Genomic DNA, 11,341 nt, shown 5'->3' on the forward strand with positions numbered 1-11,341 from the left:
GTGGCCGATTTCGCGCCTACCCTCATACCCGAAGTAGAAAAAGAACTCGTGCTAAAAACGGGTACGTCATAAGGGGTATGGACCCTCTTCACAAATGGTGCCTCGAACGTGAAGGGATCCGTGAAGGGATCCGGGCTCGGCATCATTTTGAAACCGCCCACGGGCAATGCCATTAGGCAATCTATCAAAACTTCTAAATTGACTAACAATGAGGCAGAGTATGAGGCCATGATTGCAGGTCTTGAGCTAGCCAAGGGCCTTGGAGCAGAGGTCATCGAGGCAAAATGTGACTCCCTTTTGGTAGTAAATCAAGTAAACGGGAGCTTCGAGGTTCGAGACGATCGAATGCAGAGGTATTTAGACAAACTTCAAGTGATATTGCACCGCTTCAAGGAATGGACACTGGACCATGTACCTCAAGAGCAGAATAGCGAGGCCGATGCACTTGCAAACTTGGGGTCATCGGTTGAAGAAGATGATATCGTCCCGGGGACTGTCGTCCAGCTATCAAAGTCGCTAGTCGAAGAAGGCCATGCAGAGATTAATTCAACAAGTTTAACATGGGATTGGAGGAATAAGTACATCGACTACTTGAAGCATGGGAAGCTCCCCATGGACCCAAAAGAGCCAACAACACTTTGAGCCAAAGTAGCTCGATTATCTCTCAATGAAAATGGAACGTTACACAGAAGAACCTTCGATGGACCACTACCAGTGTGCTTGGGACCCGGGGACACCGATTATGTATTACGAGAAATCCACGAGGGCACTTGTGGGAATCATTTTGGTGCAGACTCCCTGGTTTGCAAGGTGATCAGAGCGGGGTATTATTGGGATATCATGGAAAGGGATACCTAGGAATTCGCTCAAAAGTGTGATAAATGCCAAAGATTTGCACCGATGATCCATCAACCCGGTGAACAACTCCATTCGGTCCTATCCCCGTGGTCATTCATGAAATGGGGGATGGACATCATCGGCCCCCTACCAACGGCACCGGGTAAAGCTAGATTTAATTTGTTTATGACTGACTACTTCTCAAAATGGGTTGAAGCGCATGGCCTTCGAGAAGGTAAGAGAAAAAGAAGTCATCAACTTCATATGGGACAACATCATATGTCGGTTCGGGATACCCGCCGAAATAGCATGTGACAATGGGAAACAGTTCATCGGCAGCAAAGTGACAAAATTCCTTAAGGACCATAAAATCAAAAGGATCCTATTAGCACCTTACCACCCAAGTGCAAGTGGTCAGGCCGAGTCCACAAACAAAACCATCATTCGAAACTTGAAGAAAAGGTTAGATGATGAAAAGGGGAAATGGAGAGAAGTGTTACCCGAGGTGCTATGGGTGTATCGAACGACGTCAAAGTCAAGCACGGGGGAGACCCCGTTTTCTTTGGTATATGGGTCTGAAGTATTGATCCCAGTCAAAGTCGGGGAACCTAGCATCAGGTTTTAGCATGCCACCAAAGACTCAAATCACGAAGCTATGAACACTTTTCTCGAACTACTAGATGAAAAACGTGAGTCCGCATTTATTCGAATGGCCGCACAAAAACAAAGGATCGAAAGGTATTACAACAGAAGGACGAACCTTCGACATTTCAGAGTCGGGGACTTAGTCTTGAGGAAAGTCACTCTTAACACTCGAGACCCAAACGAAGGGAAACTAGGCCCCAATTGGGAAGGACCGTACCGTGTCCTCGGAGTCATAGGGAAAGGATCCTACAAACTTAGCACAATGGAAGGCGGGCAACTACCAAACAATTGGAATGTATCGTTACTCAAGCGATATTACTGCTGAGGTACGACCTTCTCCCCTTTTCCATTTATATTTAAAACTAACTCCTTGCAGATATTCGATTAGAGATATCGAGGCACCTTTCAGCTCGAAGACCTTGGGTTTTAAAGCATGCGTTGCACTCTTTTTCCCTTGGACCGGGTTTTATCCCAAGTGGGTTTTTCCGGCAAGGTTTTTAACGAAGCAACACCTATATGCTACCAAAGAAACATTCGACAAGTATTCAAGGCTTCTTTTCAATCAACCTCAAATACTGGGGGGCATCACCCTCGGAGATTATATTTTCTTTTAAGAAAGATACTTCACGCCTAAGAGGGCCTCGATAGGAGAACTTTTTAATGGGCCAATCAGTCAAATGAACCGTGTCCATATAGGATAGTTGAAGCCCCGACGGCAAAACATGTACGCATGTATCAACTATTTAAAGAAGCATTCTGGTTATATCAAAAACACTTTGTATCTCAAAGAAGTTTGCTATCATACGAGCTCTACACTTACAATCCTACGGGAAGCGGCTCAAGGGACAAAGCACCCCGAAATACTCAAGGACTGAAACTGACAGTCAATACATCCGAGTCATCGAAAGTTCGGACTCATAAGACCTCAAAGAGGCACCCTCTCAAAACACCTCTCGAATTAAAGACCAAGGCCAACATACTCAGGGACTAACTTTTCGAACAAGTTCGGAAAGTTATCGAGAAACAAGTCCAAGTGACAAACCCGAAGGCTACAGCCATACTAAAGACTACGGTCACATAAAGGCTACGGCCAAAATAATGCGATTCGGAGATGTCCGACTTTCGATATAAATTAAAGGCCTTCAAACATTGAAAAATCGGATAAGTCAAGCTACCCCCGGCAAAAGCAAAATGTAAAGGGCTTCGATAAATTCGGCCCCCGAAAAATCTGAGGGCTTCGATAAATTCAGCCCTCGAATAATCTAAAGGCTTCGATAACACCAGCCTTCGAAAAAACCTCAAGAGGTATTCAATTATGTCTACACAAACGAAATGACTAATAAGGTTCCGATACGTTGAGCCTCCGAAAAACCCAACGGGTACAAAAACACATGCTAAGGCATAACTAAAATTTCACTAAGTCTTTTAGCCGAAATAAGGGAAAATCCATTTTAGGGGCCGAAACGACCCAATTTAAAAGAGCCTAAGGGCCAACTCTGTAAGATACTAAGGGCCAATTTTAAAAGAGCCTAAGGGCCAATTTTATAAGAGTCTAAGGGCCGATATACAAGAGCCTAAGGGCCAGCTTAAAAGAGATATAGGGCCAAAAGCTTATGGGAGTCCGAGATTCCATTCTCATTCAACTCAGACCCAAAGGCCCTATTGTTCCGAGCGCGCATCAAATTGATTTTGAGCTTAGCTCGAGGATCATCTAAAACCTTAAGGGGTATGATGTTGAGCAATAAAAACCTAAGGGTTTATTACGAGTCTGAACCAATACTCGAACTAAGTATTTGAATCATCGGAATTTTCCACAAACATGGACAAAATAAAAGTCAACACAAATCAAGGATAGAGCAAAAAGATACTTTATATTCATAAGGGAAAATTACAAAACATATTTACAACGCCCATAAGGGGCCCTTGCACAAGAAAGAAAGCCTAATCTATTTTCGGGGTCACACCCCCGGGAGAGTCGTCTTCAGAAACTACGTCTCCAGCGGCTCTATCTTCGGGAGTCTCCTCTCCTTCAGGAACATCTTCTTCACCTTCCTCGTCCCCGGAGCTACTCACCACATCCTCGTCATCGGAGGAGACAAGAAACCTAGCATCGTTTTCCCGCACCTTTGCTTCGGCTATCTCCCCGGCGAGGTTGAACCCTCGGGCATGGAGTTCTTCGAGAGTCTCCCTCCGGGCTTGGCACTTAGCCAATTCATTGCTCCGTCTTCCACGGTCGGAGGCCTCCTTCAACTCAACTTGAACGGCCGCGGTTTCCCTCAAGTATATAGTAATGGATTTATCGGCCGCAACCTTCGTCTTCTTAGCTTCGGCTTTAGCCTGTACAACTTCATCCTTAGCCTGTGCAGCTTCGGTCCGGGCTTTAGCCAGCTCGGCCTCCAACCCCTCGATTTTCCCCTCCTGAGCCAGACCCTTCGCTTTAATGCCTCGGAGCTGAGCTTCAGCCGAGGCCAGTTGGGCCGTAAGGGCTTCCTTGTCAGCAGCAAGTTGATCCATGTTCTTCTTCCACTGATGACAATCAGCTCGAACTTGATCTACCTCGCCCCGGAGCTGCCCGATCATATCTAGCTTTTGCTGCAGCTGAGATATTGAAGTGTTAGCCTCCGAAGTAAGGCCGAGAAGGCCGCACTCTATTAAAATTGCGGTTACCTGTTTATCTAGCTCAGACTCACTTCTTTGAGCTTTGGCCAATGCGGTTCGGAGATCCTTAAGCTCCTCTTCCTTCTGGCTACAGATGAGCCTCAGGGCCTTCTCTTCACCCGAAACCTTCTTGAGCTCGTCCTCACATTGGCTCAGCTCAGCTCTAAACTTCACGATGGCCTGTAAGTGGAATGGAGAAGTCGTTGGCAAGTCCTTACCCGGGAAAGGAGACATTGAGCCTCTTCGAAAATGGAGGATGCATCATCAAAGTCGTTGGCATCCTCATTCCCAGTGTAGCAACCATGAAAAGGATCATCCTCGATGACCTTATTTGGGTCGGGCACACGCATAGCGTTGGCTTCTTCGATTGCCCCCTCAGAATAAGTTGGCAACGAAAGGGAGTGACCCGTTATCGCAGCCCCGAGCTCTTCACTCGGGGCATTCTCATTATCATTGGGGGTCTCAGCATTTACCCCCTCGGGTATAGTTGTTGAAGTCGGAGGGAAAATCTCGACCTCCGAGGATGCAGGGGCCTTGCCCGTTTCTTCCTTCGGGGCATCCTCACCACAGGACGAGGTTTCCGGTTCGAAAGGTTTGGCGACCTCGATCGGCTTCCTGTTCTGAGTCACCAGCGCCGACTCTTCATCATCATTTTCTTCATCATCCGGGGAGTCATGGGCCGAGTCTGCGCCCGTTTGAGCAAATCTTTTCCGCAGCCTTCGAGCGGGGCTTTTCTTGCTTGAGGGTCTTCGGGTTTCGAGACCCTTTTTCTTTTGTTGTCCTTCTCGGACTTCGAATTTGATGGCTTTGTTTTTTCCCCGGGCGGAGCCGGCCTCATCTCGGATGCATCGCCAAGGCCTGCACAGGCAAGCGTGAGTAAATATATGGAAAGTGTTGGAACTGTTGAAAGACACTTACCGTGGTTCTTGGCCTCCCACTAGCCCTTCGATAATTCACGCCACTTGCGCTCATCGTAGGAAGAAGTGGCTACTAACTTTCGGACCCAATCCTCGAGGTCGGGCACCGCTGGGGGTGCCCAAGCATTGGCTTCCAGAAAAAGGACAACAACGTTATGAAATATGGAAGCAGAATATGAATGGGTATAGGTAATATGAACTCCACTTGCGGTTAAAGTTCCACCTCTCCGGGAACGGCATTTTATCCTCGGGGATGACGTCCGAAGTTCTTACTCTAACAAACCGGCTCATCCAAACCTGATCTTTGGGTTCGTCAGTACTGGCAAAGAAGGACTTCGTCTTTCGGCATTGCAGCTTGATGAGCCCTCGAAATAACTGGGGCCGATACAATCGAACCAGGTGGCTGAGGGTCAATTCCAAACCCTTGGCCTTTTCAGAAAAATACCGCAACGTGATCACGATATGCCAAAAGGAAGGGTGAATCTGACCAAGGGTGACTTCGTATGTTTAGCAGAAGTCGATCACCACCGGATCGAGGGGACCCAGTGTGAAGGGGTAAGTGTAAACACTCAAAAACCCCTCCTTGTGGGTAGTAATGCTTTCATCGGGGCTCGGGATCTGAATCTCAACCTCATCTCCCCAGCAACATTCCCTCTTTACATCCTTGGTAAGCTGCTTCGTTATCAAGCTAATATATCGAGATACGCGCTCGCATTGGCCTACGGCATCGGGAGGATTCTCGATACTGAAGTCTTTCTTAATAATGCAATTACCGGGGGTGATTTCTTCAAGCGTTGGCGGCACCACCGGTTTGGCTGGCCGGGAGGCAGAAGAAGATGATGCTTTATCCTTTTTGGGGACTGTCTTGGAAGTTTCGGCCATGGTTGTAAGCTAAATAATACGGGTGCACAGGGATGTGGTGTTTCCGGCAAGAGCTTGGCGTTTTTCTGGCGCTTGAAGAGGCGGAGGAAATGAGTGATTGGGGAAGTAGAAGAAGATGGGAAAGGGATGAAGAAAGAGTGAAGTTCTTTACTTAGAGGAATCGCCTCATATTTATAGAAGGGCAACGACGCTTCGGCCGCATTAGTGGCCGACCAATACTGGTATGCATTCAATGTTTTTGGGGAAGTGGACTGACGGGACATTTCGATCACTTCGAACGCTTGCATCACGGGGATGACGTCATCACTAAGACTTCGGGAATCCAAATTGTTTCATATCATATCATTCTAAGAAACGCGGGGACTATCTGTATATGGTAGAAATTGGAGAGCTCGATTTCCAAGACTGGATTACACTCTGAGTCCGAGTTCTGGAAGCTCGATAAGAATCAAGCCAGGCCCAGACGAGCGCACCTCGAGAATAAATCGGGGACCCGTCATGATCTGCCTCGAGGGCAGTACAATTTCGAGAACACTCAAGAAAGAGCGGGAATTTCTCAAGGACACGTGGGTCGGGGCATAAATTATAGGATAAGATTTGTATGAAATAATACAAGCCCGTACTAGGTTGTTATACAGTTGTACCAATAGAATTCCTTATCATAATTGGAAATGTACCATATTAGGGTTTTTCCCTCCTATATAAAGGGAACCCAAATCATTTGTAAGGATCATCTCATTCACTGCAATAGAATTTTCTACTCTGCTTTTCTTGTTTACCGTGCTCAACAATTGTTCTTCAGCTTTATTGTTGTTACTTTATTGTTCATACATTATTGCTCTTAGCTCACCTCGAGGCCCCTGAGATAACCGAGCTGGAGGTCCTTATTGCTCTAACAATACTGGTTTGGTTCATCAATTCTTCTCACTTAAACTTAATATTACTTGTATATTCACTGGTATTAGAATAAATCACATATCTTTAAAACCACAAATTATCTTTAGCTGTTACTCACATTTTTCAAGGTAAACATAAACCTATGGTGACATGAAGAAAAGTTATCTTGAAATACAAGGTCTTGAAATATATATAACTTAGTGACGAGCAAAAAATTGAGATGAAAACAAAAATGTTTACATAATATGACACCAACTAGTTGTGTATATTATATACATACTTGTGTATATATATCTAACTTGTTTTCACAGCTATATTACATGTCAACATAATCTTAGAACAAATGATGAACAAAAAAATTCAAAAGAATTCAAAAGAATCCTCTCCTCCAAAAGGGTTTCTCAAACAGCGATAGTGAAGTATTTCAACCGCGATATTGTATTCTCAGAGCAGCCACAGCTTTTTCAAGTTTACACACTGATTCCTTGGGAAAATGTCCACCTTCAAAATCAGGAACAGCTCCTTGTAATTTTTCATGACTAAATAATCTTGTAGCAGTACACGTGTAATTATGTATAACACCCTAGATAAATATAGGCTTGTAGGGTGTGTTTGGTATGACCGAGAACATTTTTCAAGAAATATTTTTTAGTATTTCACTGTTTGGTTGTACAAAATAGTTAGAAAAATATTTTCCTAGATATCATATTTTCCTAAAATTGGAGGAAAATGACTTCGTAGAAAAAGTTAGGAAAATATTTTTCAAAAACTCCACTTACCCTCGCATTTAACCTCAACCCCCACCCGCTTCTCTCCCTACCCCAACTCTCCCACCCCCACTCTCCAAAAAAGGAATCTTTTTTTTTAAATTTTAATTTTTTTTTCCGTCACCGCCCACCCTTCAATCCCCCCCCCCCAAAAAAAATATATTTTTTAACCTTTTTTTGTATTTTCAAATTTGTGTTTTTTCGTTTTTTCTGCACCAACCACCCCCAACCCCACCCCACCCCACTGCCCCCCTCCCTCGCAATTTTTTTTTCACATTTTCTTTTTTGTAATTTCAAATTTTTTTTGTTTTTGTTTTTCTGCCACCCCACAATTTTTTTTTCTTTATATATTTTCAGTTTTAGTTTTTTCATCTTTCGTTTTACAGGTTCGAAATTTTACAAGTTCCAAAGTTATGATTTCAGAGGTTTATGTGTTTGAAAGTTTACGGGTATTTAGAAATTATAAGTTTACGGGTTCAAAAATTTACGATTTCGAAAGTTTAGCGGCTCGGAAGTTTATGAAATTTGTCGGTTCGGAAGGCTGCTGGTTCGAAAGTTTATGGCTTCATGTTTATTGTATCTAAAGTATTTATGGATATTTTTGAGAAGTTATTTTCCTTAATTTGCGTTCAAAAAAATGAGTAAGATTACTACTTATTTCTAAAAAAATATTTTCTTGAAAAACAATTTACACAGAAAATATTTTCCCTTATAACACACCCGTAATATCTGCAAATATGCAATTAATATTTCGGCTGTCATGTTTGCCTATAAAGTCCTACATATTTTGAACGTGCTGGCTAAGTGGCAACTATGAGTATCATTGCATTATCATAATAAATTTACATTATCATATTACTTAATAGCTAACTATTCATAAAAATTTAAATTAGTAACTTCAATATAAGATAAGTTACTGGGTACAACATATTAAATATATTAATAATATAAAAGCCTTTACACTATGATAATATTTAAGAGAAAATGCATGAAGACCCCATTCAACTTGTCCTGGAAAATTATTTACACACCTAAATTTTACGGGAGTCCTAGTACCACCCTATTCTTATTCAAAGTGAAATTAGTACCTCCTTCAAAGGTGAGGTGGCAGAGAAACTAATTTCACCTTACTCAAAGCGCGTGGAAGGTTGAGAAAATGTAAAAAGCTACTTAAATTTTACGGATGTTAATTTTTCCATTGGTTGTTACATTTAGTTACACTTAATTAGTTGTATTTGGTGTAATACTAACCCTTTTTATTTTTATTTTTCTGTTTTCTTTTCTTCTCCTTCCTCTTTCCTTTTCTTCTTTCTCTTTCCTCCATTGTCACAAGAGAACAGCACCATACAATCATAATCGTAATAGAACAAAAATTAAAGATTGATAGCTCTTTCTACACCTATTTTATCATCTCCTCCACCCTCCAATTGTTCTTTACAGCTTGGCCGGAGCAAACAACCAAGGTGAAAACGAAAACCCAACACTTTATTAGATCTTTCTTAGCTTCCTCATGCTTTGAGGTTGTGCTCTATACATTAACTTTACTTTATATATTTATCTTTTGACCAAGATGGAAGAAGAAAATTGACGAGAAAAACCCAAAAAAAGGGAGACCATTTTCTTGTCAATATAGTCAGCTGGTTTCTCTTGCAAAGGTTCCATCAAAAAAAACTTTTTCTGAAAAAATCACTTCTTTAGTTGTAATTTGATTGTCCATGGAGATCCGACAAATGTGAATGAAATTTCTTAGGCAAGCTGGAAAAGTTAATAAAAATGTTTGAAATATTTTTAAGGAGAGAAAGAAAGTTTCGGTTGGGGAGGGGGACGATTATTCCAGTCAAAGAAAGAAAAAAAATGAAAAAACCTGCGAAAATGCCATGTGTCAGCGAATGTAAACACTACTTGGGTAGAATTTGGTTGTGGAATTTTAGGGGTTAAATAAATTCATCTTGGATAAGGATAGGGTGGTAATAGGACACCCGTAAAATTTAGGTGTGTAAATAATTTTCCAGGACAAGTTGAATGGGGTCTTTATGCATTTTCTCTATATTTAACTTAAAGGTGTGTTTGGCATGAAGGAAAATATTTTCCTAGAAAATGTTTCATTGAAAAAGAGTCGTTTTATGACTTATTTTTCCTTGTTTCGTTGGTGAGTGGAAAACTTTCTTTGAAAAATATTTTCTAGTGTATAGTTAGAGAGTATACTTTTTTATGCTACTCTCCTCACTCATCCCGTTCCCCCAAGTTCTCATGTTTCTTGTGCTCACCCCCCTCCCAAATATCCAACATTTTTAGAACTCTATTTTCTTCATGAATTTAATTATTCTTCTAAATATTCACACAAATTCAAAGGCACTAATATACTACATTACTTTTTTACGCAAAAATGACGTTGAAATTTGTGCTCCATAACTAAAAAAGAAAATACTCTTTTTTGGTAAAAAAAGAAGTACTCTTTTTATATCATGAAATAAAGTACTTATTAAAGAAAATATTTTTTCTGCATCATGAAAAGGAAATACTCATTTAGTTGAAATGAAAAAAAAATAATTTTTCTACATCATTAAAAGAAATTCATTTTTGATTGAAATGAAAGAAAATACTTTTTTACGTCATGAAAAAAAATTTCTTTTTGTTGAAATGAAAGAAAATACTGTTTACTACATCACTTTGTTGAAACGAAATAAAGTACTTTTTTTACATTATGAAAAGAAAGTAATTTTTTTGTTAAAATTAAAAAAAATAATTTTTTTAATTTATATCATGAAAAGAAAAATACTCATTGGTTGAATGAAAAAAAAAAGTACGTTATCTATAACATAAAAAGAAAGTACCGATAATAATATTTCTATTTAGGTTGAGGGGTTGGGGGCGGGGGTGGGGGGGCGAGGAGTGGGGAGGGGGGTTTGGGGTGGGTGGGGGTGGATGGGTAGTGGGGTGGGGGTGGGTTGGTGGGGATGAGAAATAGGGTGGGAAAGGTTAAAAAAAAGTTTTGAAAAATGTTTTCCCTTCTCTTGATAGGGAGAACATTTCCCTCCAATTGGAGAAAAATAAGTTAATGAGAAAAATATTTTTCAAAACATTTTAGCTAACCAAACATGGAAAATTGAAAAATATTTTCCTTAATAGCAAACACACCCAAAATCCTTCTATTATTAGTCTTAGGGAAGGACTTGCTACTCTAACCGCATCAAAATATCTTTTTCCGTCTAAATTATGGAATTTGTAACTTGTTCTCCTTATTACTTTCACGAATGTGATTTTCATTTTTTGATGTATACTCGGATAAACAAGTCCAGAATTTTTATTGTTAGTTAAGACTGCCGAGAGCAAACTATTATTGGGACAATTATTATTCTAAGCATATAAACACAGTACTAAAATTCTATTAGAAAAGATCATCATGTGCATGTACTCAGCAGTCACAATTCAACGTTACCAAGTTCCTTAGTTAGACTACTTAGAGCAATTTCTTTCTATTTTTATTTTGCTTTAAAAGTTAATTTGTTCATTTAATTTCCTGAACAATGAGACACTGGCCGGGACGTGGACGGAATCAAACGACTCAAGGAAAATGTAAAAGGAGTTCTTCATGCTAGGTTTATTGCATCTCCAATATTACGATATATTTTATTTTCCATCTAGTAACATCGATTAATCGTTTGAGTTAATATATATATATATATATATATATATATATATATATATATATATATATATATATAAATATATATATAT

At 40.6% G+C, this 11,341-nt stretch overlaps 2 protein-coding genes across 2 annotated transcripts in view; both read right to left on the bottom strand.

Annotated features, from left to right (window-relative positions):
* On the bottom strand, positions 3,424-5,939 carry LOC109228040. Its single transcript, XM_019393224.1, has 3 exons — positions 5,635-5,939; positions 4,359-4,998; positions 3,424-4,320 (listed from the first exon to the last, which is right to left on the bottom strand). The coding sequence occupies exons 1-3, from the start codon at positions 5,937-5,939 to the stop codon at positions 3,424-3,426; spliced, it is 1,842 nt and encodes a 613-aa protein (XP_019248769.1).
* Positions 7,261-11,341, bottom strand: part of LOC109228041 — a 5,323-nt gene continuing 1,242 nt past the window's right edge. Inside the window, exon 2 of the mRNA XM_019393225.1 lies at positions 7,261-7,358. Within this exon, the coding sequence (XP_019248770.1) occupies positions 7,261-7,358 (98 nt within the window). The remainder of the gene's footprint in view (positions 7,359-11,341) is intronic.

Source organism: Nicotiana attenuata, chromosome 6, assembly GCF_001879085.1.
Source record: "Nicotiana attenuata strain UT chromosome 6, NIATTr2, whole genome shotgun sequence".
NCBI classification, from domain to species: Eukaryota; Viridiplantae; Streptophyta; class Magnoliopsida; order Solanales; family Solanaceae; genus Nicotiana; species Nicotiana attenuata.

Bases quoted from the DNA above. Each gene is read 5' to 3' on its own strand.
- LOC109228040 (XM_019393224.1), bottom strand. From the start codon at position 5,939: ATGGCCGAAACTTCCAAGACAGTCCCCAAAAAGGATAAAGCATCATCT. The intron at 4,999-5,634 runs GTTTTTGAGTGT...TTGCCTGTGCAG, and splicing joins ATTACTACCCACAAGGAGGG to GCCTTGGCGATGCATCCGAG. The intron at 4,321-4,358 runs GTAAGGACTTGC...TTCCACTTACAG, and splicing joins CTCAATGTCTCCTTTCCCGG to GCCATCGTGAAGTTTAGAGC.